The following is a 19,214-nucleotide window of genomic DNA, read 5'->3' on the forward strand; positions in this document are numbered from 1 at the left end:
AAAACTTATTTAAAAATACAAGGCTTGAGTAATTTATTTTCCTTTGGTGGTACAGCCTGAGATATGCACAAGCCTTCTGCATTTTTGTTTTGCTTTTCCCTCCATTGTACCGAACTCGTACCGAAACCGTGATGTCTGAACCGAGGTATGAACTGAACCGTGACTTCTGTGTACCGTTCCACCCCTACTGTAGACTTTTAATTTAACTGTACAAGTGCAGATTTGTCAAGTGTGAAATTTTGTCTATCTTAAGTAATTATTTGTGTTACATTTTATCTTTCAAATAGAGGTTAAAAACAAGCACATATCAGCCAAATATTGGCCAAAATAAATCGGCAGCATTTATCAGCCATCGGCCGACCCGGATTGCAAAAGATCAGCATCGGCCTGAAAAAAAAACCATATCGGTCGACCTCTAACACGGACTGTCCGTCACGCATAATAATATTGTCATTGTTTTGTTATAAGCAAGAAAATGTAAATAAGCATTAAGTTTAAAGTTACAGAAGATAAACATGCTTTACTTTTAGTCAGCATTTCAGAATTATAATGTGTTCCAGGATTAGGCTATGCATTTCTTATGCGTTTCTATTTAGGTCATGTTCACTTTAAGATCGCATGGTTCTAAATGTCCTATTATGCGATCCGTAGTTCTGTCGCTCTACATACGTCATCTGGTATAATTGAAACGATTGGCTATGAGCTAAGTACAGGCTCATTTGATAGACATTCGTAGAGCCCAATAAACGGTTTTAGGCATTCGTAAACCACTCCTCAAATACGAGAAAATGAACATATGGTTCCCAGACCACGTCTCAATGAGAAAGAGGTCTGCCAGGCTACGGTAAAGGTGCTATAATGACCAGAATGTTGTTCACATGTATTTCTTCTCATATATTAGTGTTAAAATGAGTACAAACGAAAATGCAACAGTAATAGTGCAAATTAGCCTTTATTCATGTGTAATTTGTCCTTGCTCTTTGTGTGTTGCAGTTTCACCTTTTCTCTGTAACTCCAATAAACCTGTGGAACTAAGAATTAATCTGCAGAGTCTTGGTGTGGGGAAAAAGTTTAGCTGGCTGTCAGGATATTAAGTAGGACATATTGAGGATGGCACAGTCATGAAGGCTACAAATGCACACTTCAGAATATCTGACAGCTGGATCTGATTAAATCTGCAAGGTTTGTGAAATTAAATGTTTATTAAAGATTTGTTTAAATTATATATCCGAATATGGAATTCCCCTCCTTGAACTGCCACCTTACCGTGGTGGAGGGGTTTGAGTACCCGAATGAACCTAGGAGCTATGTTGTCTGGGGCTACAGTGTTTCCCACAGAATTAGATTCTATTTGCGGTGGTGTGGTGTTTGGGGACCGGGGACCGGGGACCGGGGACCGGGGGGGGGGGTGATTAAGTTAAATATATCATATATATATATACATTATATAATATATATATATATTAATATATATATATATATATATATATATATAATGTTTATATATACATCATATATATAAACTTTATATATATATATCATATATTTTTATTGACAAGTACACATTCCCATTGCCAACAGTTAGTGTCAGATAACTTAAAGACATAGCCATTGCTACACTTTCTATGCTATGACTGCTCCACAGACTTTTTGTTGCTAATTTTGCTCACACACAAACCTGGAACTGGACACACACACACACACACACACACACACACACACACAAACTCACAAACTTACTGACACACTCAAACACAGGCTCACACACACACATTCAAAAAGACTCACACACACACAGATTCAAACACAGACGCACACTCACACACACTCAGACCCAAACACATACTCAGACACACACAGGCTCACACACACACACACACACACCAAACTGGACCTGGAGGTGGACACACACAGACTCAGACACACACACACACACACACGCACACCTGGAGATTGAGGTGGACAAAAACCAACACACACCAACCTGAACCTGGAGATAATAATAATATAATGTCTAGTCTGGTGGCTGTGATATGAACCTACCAACGTCCGTTGCAATGATTTTTGGAATGACTGATCGCGAGAGGAACAAATTACGTTTTAGTCGCATAACATCGGTTAATGGAAACGCCGTCATTTCGCAATAGTTGTAACGGATATTTAGAAGAAAAAAAATCGCAAAAGTTTTGCGCGAATCTGTAATGAAACGCGACCGCGCTTAACATCTAGACAACTTCTCAGAGTTGTGTTGAGCAACAGTGTTCATTATACTAACCATTCAACTCCGGATTGATTCTGGAATCTTCTCTGGGGGAATAAGCATTAAGCACCGGCAACAATCCGCCCTCTACATGCTCATGTTTTGATTCAGATCGTGCGGTAAGAGAAGGAGGGGCTAGTCGTGCCTCCATTGTCAGTTTGTGAGAGAAAGGGGGAGCAAGCAGCGCGAATAAAATACAATTTTACCCATATTAAATAGTTAAAAAATCTGAATCAATCCGTGGCGGTCAGCATTGATATGTGGCGGGCCGCCACAAATTAATGAATGTATGGGAAACCCTGGGCTATATGCCCCTGGTAGGGTCTCCCAAGGCAAACAGGTCCTAGGCGACGGGTCAGACTAAGAGCGGTTCAAAAACCCTTATGATGCCAAAAAAAACGAGGACCGTGACGTCGCCCGGTATGGCGCAGCCGGGGCCCCACCCTGGAGCCAGGCCCGGGGTTGGGACTCGTATGCGAGCGCCTGGTGGTCGGGCCTCCCCCCATGGGGTCCGGCCGGGCTCAGCCCGAAGGAGCGACATGGGGCCACCCTCCCGTGGACCCACCACCTGCAGGAGGGACCGTAAGGGGCCGGTGCTAAGTGGATCGGGCGGCAGTCGAAGGCGGGGGCCTAGACAACCCGATCACTGGAAGCGGAATCTAGCTCTAGGGACATGGAATGTCACCTCTCTGGCGGGGAAGGAGCCTGAGGTTGTGCGTGAGGTTCAGAGATTCCGACTAGAGATAGTCGGGATCACCTCTACGCACGGCTTGGGCTCTGGAACCACACTCCTCGAGAGAGGATGGACTCTTCACCACTCTGGAGTTGCCCATGGTGAGAGGCGGCGGGCTGGTGTGGGTTTGCTTATAGCCCCCCAGCTCAGCCGCCATGTGTTGGAGTTCACCCCGGTGAACGAGAGGGTCGCTTCCCTACGCCTTCGGGTCGGGGATAGGTCTCTCACTGTCGTTTGTGCTTACGGGCCGAACGGCAGTGCAGAGTACCCGGCCTTCTTGGAGTCTCTGGGAGGGGTGCTGGAAAGTGCTCCGACTGGGGACTCCGTCGTTCTACTGGGGGACTTCAACGCCCACGTGGGCAGCGACAGTGACACCTGGAGGGGCGTGATTGGGAGGAACGGCCCCCCTGATCTGAACCCGAGTGGTGTTCTGTTATTGGACTTCTGTGCTAGTTACAGCTTGTCCATAACGAACACCATGTTCAAGCATAAGGGTGTCCATCAGTGCACATGGCACCAGGACACCCTAGGCCGGAGGTCGATGATCGACTTTGTGGTCGTTTCATCCGACCTCCGGCCGTATGTCTTGGACACTCGGGTGAAGAGAGGGGCGGAGCTGTCAACTGATCACCACCTGGTGGTGAGTTGGATCCGATGGCGGGGGAGGAAGCTGGACAGACTCGGCAGACCCAAACGTACTGTGAGGGTCTGTTGGGAACATTTGGCCGAATCTCCTGTCAGAGAGATCTTCAACTCCCACCTCCGGCAGAGCTTCGACCAGATCCCGAGGGAGTCTGGAGATATTGAGTCCGAGTGGACCATGTTCTCCACCTCCATTGTCAACGCGGCCACTCGGAGCTGTGGCCGTAAGGTCTCCGGTGCCTGTCGAGGCGGCAATCCCCGAACCCGGTGGTGGACACCGGAAGTAAGGGATGCCGTCAAGCTGAAGAAGGAGTCCTATCGGGCCTGGCTGGCTTGTGGGACTCCTGAGGCAGCTGATGGGTACCGACAGGCCAAGCGGACTGCAGCCCGGGTGGTTGTGGAGGCAAAAACTCGGGCCTGGGAGGAGTTCGGTGAGGCCATGGAGAAGGACTATCGGTCGGCCTCGAAGAGATTCTGGCAAACCGTCCGGCGCCTCAGGAGGGGGAAGCAGTGCCCTACCAACGCTGTTTACAGTGGAGGTGGGCAGCTGTTGACCTCGACTGGGGATATCACCGGACGGTGGAAGGAATACTTTGAGGATCTCCTCAATCCCGCCGTCACGTCTTCCATTGAGGAAGCAGAGGCTGAGGGCTCGGAGGCGGACTCGTCCATCACCCAAGCTGAAGTCACCGAGGTAGTCAAGAAACTCCTCGGTGGCAAGGCACCGGGGGTGGATGAGATCCGCCCTGAGTACCTCAAGTCTCTGGATGTTGTGGGGCTGTCTTGGCTGACACGCCTCTGCAACATCGCGTGGCAGTCGGGGACAGTACCTTTGGACTGGCAGACCGGGGTGGTGGTCCCTCTTTTCAAAAAGGGGGATCGGAGGGTGTGCTCCAACTATAGGGGGATCACACTTCTCAGCCTCCCTGGGAAAGTCTATGCCAGGGTACTGGAGAGGAGAATCCGGCCGATAGTAGAACCTCGGATTCAGGAGGAACAGTGTGGCTTTCGTCCCGGTCGTGGAACACTGGACCAGCTCTATACCCTCTACAGGGTGCTGGAGGGCTCATGGGAGTTTGCCCAACCAATCCACATGTGCTTTGTGGATTTGGAGAAGGCATTCGACTGTGTCCCTCGCGGCGGCCTGTGGAGGGTGCTCCGGGAGTATGGGGTCCGGGGCCCTTTGCTAAGGGCTATCTGGTCCCTGTACGACCGGAGCAGGAGCTTGGTTCGTATTGCCAGCAGTAAGTCAGACTTGTTCCCGGTGCGTGTTGGACTCCGGCAGGGCTGCCCTTTGTAGCCGGTTCTGTTCATAATTTTTATGGACAGAATTTCTAGGCGCAGCCAGGGGCCGGAGGGTGTCAGGTTTGGGGACCACACGATTTCATCTCTGCTCTTTGCGGATGATGTTGTCGTGTTGGCCTCATCAAACCAGGACCTCCAGCATGCACTGGGACGGTTTGCAGCCGAGTGTGAAGCGGCTGGGATGAAAATCAGCACCTCCAAATCCGAGGCCATGGTTCTCAGTCGGAAAAGGGTGGTTTGCCCGCTTCAGGTTGGTGGAGAGCTCCTGCCTCAAGTGGAGGAGTTCAAGTATCTTGGGGTCTTGTTCACGAGTGAGGGAAGGATGGAACGGGAGATTGACAGGCGGATCGGTGCAGCTTCTGCAGTAATGCGGTCCCTGTACCGGTCTGTCGTGGTGAAGAAGGAGCTGAGCCGCAAGGCGAAGCTCTCGATTTACCAGTCAATCTACGTTCCTACTCTCACCTATGGTCATGAACTGTGGGTCATGACCGAAAGGACAAGATCCCGGATACAAGCGGCCAAAATGAGCTTTCTCCGCAGGGTGGCTGGGCGATCCCTTAGAGATAGGGTGAGAAGCTCGGTCACTCGGGAGGAGCTCAGAGTAGAGCCGCTGCTCCTCCACATCGAGAGGGGTCAGTTGAGGTGGCTCGGGCATCTTTTCCGGATGCCTCCTGGACGCCTTCCTGGGAAGGTGTTCCGGGCATGTCCCACCGGGAGGAGACCCCGGGGAAGACCTAGGACACGCTGGAGAGACTATGTCTCCCGGCTGGCCTGGGAACGCCTCGGTGTCCCCCCGGAAGAGCTAGAGGAAGTGTCTAGGGAGAGGGAAGTCTGGGCATCCCTGCTTAGACTGCTGCCCCCGCGACCCGGCCCCGGATAAGCGGTAGAAGATGGATGGATGGAATATGGAATTGATAAACAGCGCCATCTTGTGGGTGTTTTGAGAATCCCGCCATTGCACCAGAGACAACAACAACTTTGTCCACAGGTAAAGTATATGTAGCCTACTACTTGCTTTGCTTTAATTATTCAACTTTATTTAACATAACAGACACTCAATATACACTCAACTATCTTTGAAGAGGAGAAGAAAAAAGAGATGCTGAAGAGGCAAAGACATCAAGCCACATTCAAGCTTCTCTTCCTATGATGATTGGAAAAGCAGACAAAGTGGAAGACGTCCGATGTCCGCTCAGAAACACTGGACGGGATGATTACAGAAATGATAGCTACAGACAATCAGCCTTTCATCATGGTTCAAAATAAAGGCTTACAGAGACTCAAGCCAACTGCAGAACCAAGATATACTCGAAAGAGTGAGTTCTACTGCACAGAGATGTTCCCCAGTATTCACAACAGTATTGTTGAGAAGGTTAAAGCACTGCTAAAGCCCGATAAAGCAGGTTATAAGTTGGCTTTAACCACAGACTGCTGGTCTGGTACAACTGAACCCCTAATGAGTCTAACATGCCATTTCACTGATGATCAGTGGATTCGCAGACAAGTCATTCGAAACACAAAAGCAATGATTGGATCACACACTGGGGAGCACATTACTGAGATGTTTTTGGGCATGCTAGAAGAATGGGAAATTTGACAAAGACAGAGTGGTTCTTGTTCTCAGGTACAGTGGTGCTAACATTGTTAAAGGGTTAGTTCACCAAAAAATGAAAATTCTGTCAGTAATTACTCGCCCTCATGTTGTTCCACCTCCGTAAGACTTTCGTTCATCTTCGAGACACAAATGAAGATATTTTTGATTAAATCTGAGAACTGTCTCACTCCTCCATAGGCTTCTATGTAATTGAAACTTCCCGGCCCAGAAAAGTTAGTAAAGACTAGGGCTGCACAATACTGGGAAAATATGCGATATGCGATGTTGAGTATTGTGATAACGATATTTCTTGTGATATAACATTTCCCTAGAGAAATGCTATTTTTATTAAGCTTTGTTATCATTTATATGTAATGATCATACTAAAATAAACAGGTAGGCTAACAGATATTCTTCTGATCTTCAGAAGAATATCTCAGTTTTTTCATAAGGAGTTACACTTGCACAACTTTGATTAATGTTTGTCTGTGAGACTGGGTTATTGTTACTTGGCATTTCATAAGCAGTTTTGGTAGATTTGGGCTTACACTTCATAATGCTCCCTGAGGTGGCGTTCCAGATGACTGTGGAGATTAGTTGTATTTCCTCTAATCGTGGCCACAATTTTTCGGCACAACTTAGTGACACCGTCACTAATGTCCACACATCGCGGTTTTTGCATGTGCAAATTCATTATGTCAAATGAAGGCGTATAATGGAAGCACGTTTTTCCAGGCTCGCCTATGCAACGAAGAGATGAGAACATCTCAACTTTTCAGAACGCCGCAAAATCACCGCAGGTCACGTGACAAAAAACAACCGATCAGCGTTTCCGTAACAACATCGAAAGCTCGGCCGAACAGCTGATCATAGTCGTACAGGGCGGGATTTTATTTCTCATCTCAATAAATATATCTAGTAGTAAAGCTAATGCAAGGGCTAGAAATCAATTAATCATTGGCTGATACTTTCTCATCATCATGGAAAGCACTCAGTGCAGTTCATGGTTGCATAGCAACAACAGACGCCATGGGAGCGCAAGCGCTGGTGGAAAGGAGGAGATAGCGGCACGGCCGCGCTTTCCAGGCGTTTTTAGACGCGATATGTGAACGGCCCCTTACACAGTACCTGCATTTGTGACACATATTCTCTTACTGAAGCCAAAATACTGCAATATTTCAGACGTACAGTTCTCTTTAGGCACAGGTTCTTCGCTGTTGTCATTTTCCTCGCTTGTCTACTCCCGCCATTAGTTTTAATTTTCCACTCTCTCTGCTCTGAACCACTAGGTTCCCCTTTTGGGCCCAATCTAGCCAATAGCATAATAGCACCTACTGGGGAGGCGGGTATAAAGATAGTAAGGCTCCATCTGATTGGTCGAATTTGGATAAACAACCAATGCATGCAACACACAAATGCTTGGCACATAAAATAAATGTAATTTATCACACCTCTTTGCGATACAGATATTGCATACTATTCAGTGTTTCCCACACAGATTATGCGATTAGGCCGCCACATATTGCGTTTCGTTTCGTTCTTTATTTATTTTTTTACGCTATTTAAAACAAAATGAGAAAAGGTTCCCCTTCCCCATTCTGGCTCCTTTGCCCCTCACCGTCTTCAGTGCCCAGTGCGCGAGTCTTCAGTGAAGTGGGAGCCATTTATGAAAACAAACGAAGCAGGCTTACAGGGCAGAATGCTTAAAGACTCTGTTTTCTACACTACAACCTAGTTCTGCTCAACTGGGAATATTACTACACTAAAATAGCTATGCAATTTTTTTTTTCAGGTCATTTAGATTTAGATTTCTTTTCCCAATTGGTTAGAATATTTTTTGTGCTTTATTTTTGACCTGTTTGTTTACTTCTTCAAAGCTTTTATTTTTAAACAAAGACACTTTAGTAACAGTGCACTTTATTTTTTTATGTTTGGCAGACCCTTCTATTTATTGGTGTATAAATAAGTTTTTTTTTTTTTTTTTTTTTTTTTTTTTATGTATGTATGGAGGGAGTGATTGTTATAAATAAAATGGTTTGTTCAGTTCAGTTGTGTTGTAATAATTGTGTCGTAATAATTGTGTCAAAAACAGAAGAAATTTTTGTCCCGCCAAAGCCTTATTTGATGGGTTATTGTGATTTATGAGTGATGTAGATGTGACAGGGCACATGTTACCTGAGGGAGAGAAAGAGAAAAGAGCTCCTCCCTCGTGCGCTTACTCTCTCTGTCTTCAAACTCACAGCAGTATTTTCTCTCTCTCTCTCCCTCCCTCACACATATTACGGTAATCAAAATCAACTTAACCGACACAATGTTAAAAGGCCGGACGACCGAATCAATGTTACACGTGACGCATTCTGAGATTTCTTTGCCTAAATTACCGCTGGGTGTGAATTGTGCTCAAAAAACATTGCCTCTTCTCTGACAAGCGTTATGCACATGATGCAGCTGACATTAACCACATGTTCAATAAAAAAAAGAGTATATATATTTATCCAGTAATGAAGTGTTTCTGTGTTGACAAGAATCTTGGCGATGTCTTAACAGCCGGGATTTGCACACAGTGCATCCACTAAAGTCCGATTTGCCACCATCCCCTAATAATTCCTTTGAACTGATTCATTTTAATGACTGGTTAAAACAACTGATCTGTCCAAAACTGAACTATGGAATCGGTGTATAATCATTTACTCAGAACACTTCTGAAATGAGAATGCTAGTGTGCTTACCCCATTTAGCAAGAGTTGTTAGTTAGAAATTTAAGCCTTAATAATTCACAGTATTTTCAGGGTATTGATATTGTCTGAGTAGTAAATTACTTGAATCAATTAGTTCAGACTGAAGTGAGGTGAAACTAGAAAAAAGCAAATTGTTGTTAGCTAGCTGCTACTTTTATTCAATTGTATATGGTAGAAAATTAGACTATTTGTTAAAATAAACATTTTAATACTACTTTTATTATTGATATGATTATATACCAAAATCATTGTTATATGGTGTTTAGCATGCTCTCTAAATGCATGACTTTTATCACACACACACAAAAAAAACACTTTCTGATTTCACTTCTCCCATCTCAGCCTAGATTTCTGCCCAAAATTGCAGATTGCATTTATTCAGATAATTGTTTTAACTAATTGTATATCAGCGAGGGGTAGGAATTGTTGGGAACCTGTATTGTACAAAGTGGTACTCGCAACAAACTTGCCCTTTCATTCTTTGTGTTATTGTGCGTTTACCCTAGTTTGTAGGGTATAGAGATGTCTGTGAGCAGTCATGGTATGTGTTGTGAATAAATGTTAAAATGTAATACAACAAGTGTATTTGATGTCACATAACATGACTGACTGTAGCAATTTACTCTGTATATCATCAACATGTCACCACTAAAGCCTTGTCTTGCATGTGTACTAATACTATATTTTCAGATTATGACTAGTATGCAAGCAAGTACAGGTTTATCATGGACAAACAACTTTTCTAGCAGGAATGCTATAGAAAGTTACCATAAAATAAAACAAAAAAGTTACAGAAACAGTGCAAAACAACTTGGACCACAGGTTCATTACAGGAAATTCCAAGTATTACTGCAGGAATATGACAGTAGCAAAAGAATATCACAGCAGTATTACATACAATACAACAAAATACTGTGGTAAAGCGTCCTAAAAAACAAACACAACACTACACACTTACACAGATTCATGTGGTACTTTTAATAGTTTATCACATGGAATAACGTTACCACAGGAAATGTTTGCAAGGGGTGTCTAAAGCTTTGTTAGTCATTAAAGATGAATATAAGATACACCAACCTGCTTGTTCCTCGTGTTTTATTCTCCAGGGTTCTGGTTCACTCGAGTCCTCCTCAATCTCCTCTTTTAACAAACACGATCTTCTCAGTTCAGTTGCAGCAACTCCACCTATTCTTGCTCGATTCAAAACTTCTGGTAACATCTATGAGAATGGGAATATTACAGGCATGTATTGACCCGATTCAAAATCTTTCTGGACTAAAAGTACAGTTTGTATGAAGTCAGTAGCACGATGTATAACACCAGAGATCAAGCTGTAAACTCATCTTGAAAACAAACGCATGACTCACCGCCACCCGCTGGACTGGAGAGTGAAGCGTCGAGAGTCTGAGGGAAAATACTAGGAGAAAAGATGTTTACACAGTCATTCTGTAAATACTGGGATTCGATAATATTTCAACTTGGATTTTCGTTTTTCTTAAACTACATATAAATCATTTGCTAAATAGTCCACATCATTAGACACATTAAACCTCCGAAAATCATATTTTCCCACTTCAGGCATTTAAGACCTTTTATTAATTTCAGTGTTTTTCAGATTTAAACACATTTAATTCTAAACCTTGTAATGGACAAAATGGACTTGGTTTAAAGATGATTTTACACAAAACTTGCTATAAAACAAACATCTACCTACTGCTCATGTGTCCCTCATAACAATTTAATAAATGTAACATTTATGACACTTTTCACATTTTTTGGGGACTGAAGTTAAAAATAGACAAATTGTGCGTCTGGGGTCTCTTTATTTTTTGTGAGAAATATTGTAAATTTAGATGTTTAACTAAAACCACAATCGTATTGTGTTAGTCCTGTAATCAAAATGTAAGTTTTTTAGTTTTTAATATGTTAGGCTTAAGGTTATGAATAAGCTGTGTTCCAAACCAATGACAAAATTCGCGTTCAGGAGATAAAAGCATTCAAAAGTCCCTCACTTCCGCTAAAATGGATGACAGATTTTTAGGACATCATCGCACACTTCAGCTTCTCATCACATCTTCTGTCCAATCAAATGCTCTCTAGAATCTAAAGCTCCACCCCCTCTGCTATAAATACCACCTGACCAAAGCGAGTCACGTCACGGAACAATATGAGTTTTTGTTTGGGTGATGAATATGTACCTAACTACAAATAAATAAAACATCTCCAGTTAACTAGCAGGGCATTTATTTAGTTTGTTTGTAAAGAGTCGTTCTAGATGAAGTGTGATCACGATGCATCTGTCAATGCAACACTTCTGGGGTTGTGAATTTCATGCCATTCATGCCAGGATTCATGCCATTGCACAGGAGGCCAGCAGTGCCAGCATGAGGTCACATCCGGGCCAAGACCGCTTGCTATGTGTGTGTGTGTGTGTGTGTGTGCACCATGAAGCTTTTAGGCTACTAAGTTAGTGCTTGTGAAACCACAAATTCACATCCTCCAGAAGTGTTGCACTGACAGATGCGTCAAGATCACACTTCATATATATATGCACAGCAAAAACTCCAGTGTTAAATTAACTCTCCTGGGAGTTTATTTTTGACCACACTTAAAAGTGTTAAAATAATAATTACATTAAAATCTCAATCTCATGAGCCCAAAAAAATTTTTTTGATCACCATAATGGTTATGATATATATATAGCGGGATATAAGCGGGACTTAACCGGGTAGGCTGGGTGTCGCATTATGTCAAAAATGCACCTGGTGCATGTTAGATGGGATTTTAATAAGCATGTTCGCTCTCAGACAGTGTTCAGTGTTTGCCCTCACAACACAGGGCAACACAGCTAAAAGTTTCCTATATTTGACCATTTATTGAAAGTAGCCTGCATTTACCTGTTGATGCCTTCAGAATCACCCATAAAAGCAGCTCAAAAATAGTTGAGTCACGTGCAACGTGCGAAAGTGGGGTTTGCAAAATATGCTGTATTTTTGTTATTCCACTAGGTGGCACTAATGTTGCAGAAACGACATGCTTTCGTTTTTAACGGTACGACGCATCTAAATCAGAGACGCCAAATAAGAAACACCATGGCAGAAGTGTTTTTTTTATTAAGAATTAAAAATAAATATAATATAATAATAGTATAATATAATAAAAATTTCAATCGGATCCACCTGGAGAGAATGAAAGACATTGCTGACACACATCTTCGAGAATAACAAGCAGGCTTTCGGCAGAATAGAAAATGCACGGACCAGATCGCAACACTCCGCATCATAGTCGAACAGTTCCTCGAGTGCAATTCCCCCGTTTATCAACTTTGTCGACTATGAGAAGGCATGTGACAGCTTGGATCGAGAGACCCTTTGGAAGCTCCTTCGACTCTACGGCATCCCAGTTAAGTTGGTCAACCTGATAAAAAAATCTTATTTTCTAATATTTCTAATGACTAATCTCGAGCTCGAGGACTTGGACTTTGCTGATGACCTTGCACTTCTCTCCCACAACAAACAGCAGATGCAAGAGAAGACAGATGTAGTGTCAACTATCTCATCTCAGATTGGCCTCAACATAAACAGAGATAAGACGAAGATCCTAAAGATAAAGACCTCAAGCAAGGAACCAGTCATGCTGAATCGAAGTCTCCTAAAGTTCAGTCCTTCACCTACCTGGGCAGTGTCATTGACCAACAGAGTGACACAGATGCAGACGTCAAGGCAAGGACTGGCAAAGCAAGAGCGGCCTACGTACAGCTCAAGAACATCTGGAGCTCCAGAGACCTGTCCTTGACAGCAAAGATCCACCTATTGAACTCCAACGTGAAGGCAGTGTTGCTGTATGGAGCGGCAACCTAGAGGATGACCAAGATGACCATTAGGAAGGTTCAAACCTTCATCAACAGCTGTCTTAGAAGAGTTCTCTAGATCCGATGGCCTGACACCATCAGCAATATCAACCTTTGGGAGAGGACTCACCAACTCCCACCTGGAACCAGCGGGAAAGAATGGCCAACGGCAGAATAATCTGGAGATCTGTGGTTGGCGGCCCATACCCTGGCAAGGGTGACGGGCATAAGTAAGTAAGTATAATATAATAAATATTAGGAGTCTATTATAAATAAAATAGAAGTAAAACATCATTAGAATAAATGTAAGTATAATAAAAAATAAAATTATTCTTTTAAAAAATAAGTTGAAATAATGCATATTGATGACTTTAACAAACACGTTGACAACAATTAACAGCCCTGCCTCTGATAGTTACAGGTCTGCTTACAGTAGGTCTACCTATAACAGTAAGTTCTTGTAAAAAAAAAAAGAAAAAAAAGAAAGAAAATTGTTTCCATTATGATTTTTTTTCCCACTTGATTTAGTACAGTAGTCTTGTATCAAACACAATATAATTTTCGTTAATCGAGATCTGGAAGCAACAGCACACTTCTCCTCTGTGGCGAGCGATCCGCGGACAGCTTTCCCTGTGCATTAAATCCCCCATATACAAACCAATGAGAATGCGGCAAACAGTGATGACGACACATAACAGCAGAGCTTACGCGGCAAAGCATCTGTGGATTTGCTTACCTGGAACTATCAGTGAGTGACAGATTTGAAGAAAATTACCGTCGTTTGGCAATTAAATAAATGACAGAGAGTTACATATGTATTACTAACATTTTATCATGTAAGCTGTATGATACATCTCTCCAGGTGTGTCTTGTTAGTTCCCTTGGGTTCCTTCCTGTGTTCCCATGACAATCAACCACACCCCCTTTTCACCTCGTGTTATATTTTCCCGCTTCGGCCATTCACAGCGGCAGTGTGACGACTCGTTAGTTCATGTTCGGGCAATGATGAGAGGGACACAGTTAGCCGATGCATGGTGTTTTAATCATTCTTGCAGGGTAAAGTTGTCAGGGTAATAATTTACAATAACTCCCGGTTGGATTAAATAAAGTAACCTAAAAGCATAACCGAATCTTCCTTGCGCAGTACAGAAGTGTGAACACATCCATCACACGAACACGCTTTTTCTGAACCACATTACCCACGATACATTTCACTAAGGACTACAACACCCGTAGTCATTGATCTTAAAGTAATAATCCTCATTGTTTGTGTGTGTGTGTGTGTGTGTGTGTGTGTGTGTGTGTGTGTGTGTGTTAGCAGATCCGATTATCTCACAAAGACACGCACTGAAAATGTAAAAAACTTTTAGACTTTGATGTTCAAACTGGAGTCAGACAATGACAACATGTAGAAGCAACAGGACACTTCTGAATGGTTAGTTGATGAATTTATGTAGCTTATGTGTAGTTATATTGTAGTCATTGAATAGCATATCCTGTCATGATAATCAATATATAATGATCCCGGGGGTGGAGTTTATGTAAATTTTAGTGTTGGTGATGTCACTAACCCGGGAGGAATGTGGTGTAGTCTCAACCAGCCGTTTGTTGTAGTCCTTAAAAAGTCATTTGTTTAAAAGAAAATATCTCCCTTTGCTTTGAACTTTGAGCGTTGTAACTTTGCAGATGTTGTTTATGCTCAAACAGGAACATTACACACTAACTAAAGTTAAAAAAGTTAAATCATAATCAACCACCCCTTTAAACACTAAGGAACTTTTCCTCTGCGGTCGCCCTACAGGTTGGAAGCGAAATTGTCCATTACCGCTGTCTTAAATAATTTAGCCTACCGCAGCCTACCGTCGCACACACGCTCACTGTTTATCCAGCACTGGCTTTGGAATGAACAATGTCCACAGACAAGGTAGAGTCTGTTGCATGATTTCATGAAAGTATGATATATTGTGACATCAGAAATGAAGAAAAACTAAATAACGACTATTGTAACGCTTGATGTAAAGCAAGTCAAATTTGTAGTTTTCTTATGTCTCATTCGAACTACAGAAACGCGACCCGGTTTGGCAAACTTGCATAGTGTGGTTATAGCAGATATAGGGCTGCAAAGCGAATCCAGAAGTGCCTTTCACCCTGTTCCGACTTGATGAACCACTGATACGATTTTGGAAACATTATTTCAAGGTAACATTTTTTCCTTAGTTTTGCTTTAAGGGATTTTTATTCAAAATTTGGCGTTTCCGTCACTTATTTCTAATGCAATACGTCAAAGTACGCATAAAAACAAGGTGATGGAAACATAGCTAATGATAGGGAAAATATATTTTTGTATTGATTTGTGTGGAACAGTTCATTTTAAATCACTTTGTTCAGTGTCAAACATAATACTTCTTTATGGACTTGGTTGGTTTCTGGACGCCACTGTACAGTTCAGCTCACTTTCTGATCCAGAGCTTTTCAAAGTCAACACAGTTTTACACCAGAGATCTTTCTGATCGCTTCTTCAGCTGTGTCATAGAGTCAGGACTAAACCCTCAGTTGATGAGATCAGAGGAAGTAACCAACCAGAGGAGGAGCTGATGATGTTTAAAGAAGAGCTGTAACTATATATAATGAAGAGAAAGACTGACAGAAACACAAAATGGCTGATAAGTGTGATCTGTGTCTGCTGGGACTGATCATTCTCTCTTCACTTCTCACAGGTAAAGAAATCTGTATTTTCTCTAAAGACATTTAGTGGAATTAGTCTGGAAAGAGTTCATTTGAACATGCTCAGTTTATTCTTGCACACATTCACGTTGTGATCTCAGAGTTGTGTATTGATACACACAGATCATACTGTATTATTCCTGATACTGGACATAGTGTCACTCAAACATCTGATGATGAAGAATTATCTTCATATTAAGAGTGTAAGGGTGGATTTCCTGCAGAGGTTCAAGCTGCAAGACTGCCGAATGACTAAAGAAAAGTTGTCAGCAAGATGGTAGAAAACTATACATTTCTTGTCTATTCCACCCACTGCTACTTATACCAACGACGGAAATAAGCGCAGTTACAATAGATTAATATGTGGGAGAGCATTGCTATAGAGAGTGATGATATTGTATTGCAATATGTAGCACTTCAAGGTCAATACCAAATCAAAACTGTTTAGCACATTTTTTTTGTAATTGAAAAGGTTTAATGACAAAATATGGTTATAGTTATACTTAGAATAGTTACAAAATAGATGTATGAGATGATAATAACTTATACAGCATGTAAATGTTTCCTGAGACAGAGAGAGAGAGAGAGAGAGAGAAAGAGAGAGAGAGAAGAGGAAGTAAAGAAAAAGAGCCAGAGCAACAGTTTCAATCTTCTTTTATCCTTTCCTGACCATGTGACTTTAACCCAACTGTGAGACGTTTAAACTGACCAATCAGATAATTCGAACTTCCCCCACGTACTAAAGGTGTGACAATTCATCGACCCCCAAAATACAAACATTTTGGCCGACAGGCCTTGATCACTATCTGTGTCTTTGGGAACTCCAAATGGTCCTTGTGGTGGAAAGAGGGGGTAGATAAACAGTCAAGATTATTTAAACTCTACAAGAGTGTGTCAGTGATTTGACCAGCTCTCTGATAAAGACTAATCACAGCAAAATCCCCAGTGTTAAATTAACACTCTCCGTGTTTATATGAGTTCCACACTCAGGGTGTTATAAGTAACACTGAAGCAGTGTTAAAGTTAATGATCTCATTAATTGATTAATTGAGTGATGACTGAGCATTATTGAAGACACCTGATATTAACAAGCAGAATCAGTGAAGGAGACAACCGTAATTTGTATGTTACCATTATGGTGATCAGTGTTTGCTTTAGTTGGGCTGTTGACCCTTAAAGCATTATCTTCAGACTTTGTTTGGTTGTCGTACCTGAGTTATAGCAGCCAGATGAACAAAAAGAAAAGAAGATCTGATGGTGCTGGTTGTGTTTTAAAATAATCATTTTTTTACAATCATTTGACCTAAATTACTGAACTCCAATTTACTGAAACTTCTACTGAACTCTAAATTACTGAAAACCCAATTTCTGAGTTATATTTACTTAATTAATTATAGCAGCACTGTCCTTGAAAAGCATAATTTTTGTAACTTTTACAATATAATCCATCCAAAATGTGTTTTTTTTTAGACACAGAGATCAATAATCAGCCTGTGTATCTCAACAATGGTGATAATTATAAAGCATGTTGCAGTGCATTCTGGGTGCCACCAAACAAAACTCATTCATGGCTCCCATCATGCATTTCTCCATGAATAAATAATGAGCTTATGTTCAGAGGTGATCACCATTGTTGAGATTCATATGCAAATTCTTGATGTATGTGTGTGCCTACCTGAAATACTTTTGAAGATTTTTTTTGTTTGTTTTTTAATTGATTTGATCATTTGGATTTCATTGAAATGGCATGCTCTACAAGGACAGTGCTGCTATAATCTATAAGGTAAACTTAACTCATAAATTCTGCTCTCATAGAGTTCAGTGGATCAGGCCAACTAATGATTATGTTAAAACATAACCAACACCATCAGATCACCTTTTCTCTTTGTTCATCTGGCTGTTATAACTGAATTACATCAGCCAAACAAAATCTAAAGTTAAAAAAGTAAGGGTCAAGAGTCAACTAAACTAAACTAAACACTAATCACCATAATGGTGACCATTTTTTACAATTAATTTTCTCCTTCAGTGATTCTGCTTGTTAACATCAGATGTCTTCAATGGTCAATCATCACACAATTAATCACTTTTTTATCTCATTAACTTTAACACTGCTTTAGTGTTACTTTTAACACTCTGAGGCCCCGTTTACACGATGGGAAAACGCAGATATTTCCCTGCGTTTTGGCCTGTCATTTACACGAAAACGCCGTTTTTATCCCAGAAAACGCTTATTTCTAAAAACTCCGGCCAAAGTGGAGATTTCTGAAAACGCCGGTTATGTGTTGCCGTGTCAACTGGGAGAAACGGCGTTTTAGGTTCTCAAACGTCACATTATGCGCCAGAAAATGCTTACGTCATGAACCTCGCGCCATATCTGTTGTTTTGAAAGGAACAGGAAGTCGCTTGTGCTATTCGTTGTTGTCGATTTTGAGGATTCTGATTGGCTTGGATGGCTTTATCCTTCTCCCTACACTGCCGCCCATAGGTTTGGCATTGTTATGATGGCGCTCGACGGCGTATTTATGCGGGTTAATGTAAACGACAACTTTTTTGAAAACGATGGGGGGGAAATATTCGTTTCTCTAAATACCCGGCTATGTGTAAATGCGGCCTGAGTGTGGACTCATATAAACACTGAGCAGTGTTAATTTAACACTGGGGATTTTGCTGTGTAGTTTATATCTGGAGAGTGTGTCGTTTGCATTAAGTGAGGAAAAAACGGTAACACTTTACAAACATAGCTGCAAGCAGCAATTATCGGGGCCAAGTGCAAGAAGACAACAAGAAATGCCAACATGGCTGAAAGTGTCAGACCAACTGCAACAATGAGCAATTAAAGACATTTAAAGAGGATTTTGGGCAAATGGCTGAAAAATCATATATACAGTAACTTATAAGATGATTTAATGGATTATCACTTTCAACCAATAGATGGCGCAGTTACTAAATCGATGTGATGTGGCCAGAGTGAAGTAATAGTGACACATACATAGTTTGGTGTCAATATGTCAAGGCATTGCAGAAATAAAGCCTGAAAAGTCATTTTGGCATCATGCCTCAAATTTGCTGCTTTGCTATATGAAAACGGTTTTGTCTATTGACACGAAATCCATAAGTTTTAGTCGGCACAGTCTGTAGATGATACGATTCAATTTTGGTGAAAATTGGACAAACGGTCTAGGAGGAGTTTGAAAAAGTAGGTATTGAATGAAAATCAAGATGGCGGACAGGAAGTTCGGCCAAATAAGGTAAACTTGGTATCTATGTTCTCGACGTGACCTAAGGAATCGTTTAAGACCAGTGGCATTACGATAGGCAGATTTATTCAAAAGTTATTAGCATTTTTGGAAACTAGGAAAAATAAC

General features: G+C 41.9%; 1 protein-coding gene across 4 annotated transcripts in view; it reads right to left on the bottom strand.

The window, feature by feature from the left end:
• The window catches only part of LOC311077606 (uncharacterized protein), a 280,579-nt gene that overhangs the window by 13,636 nt on the left and 247,729 nt on the right, over positions 1-19,214 (bottom strand). For 3 of the 4 annotated variants that reach the window (XM_084106174.1, XM_084106173.1, XM_084106171.1), the window contains exon 1: positions 10,350-10,591. Coding sequence is in view for 1 of the 4 variants with exons in the window: in XM_084106171.1 (XP_083962297.1) it covers positions 10,350-10,491 (142 nt within the window). In the remaining 3 variants the exon portion in view is untranslated. Of the gene's footprint in view, positions 1-10,349; positions 10,592-19,214 lie in introns of those variants that run through there. The other variant, XM_084106172.1, reaches the window with a different exon arrangement.

This window comes from Abramis brama (genome assembly GCF_963993115.1).
Source record: "Abramis brama genome assembly, chromosome: 1".
In the NCBI taxonomy this organism is placed as follows: domain Eukaryota; kingdom Metazoa; phylum Chordata; class Actinopteri; order Cypriniformes; family Leuciscidae; genus Abramis; species Abramis brama.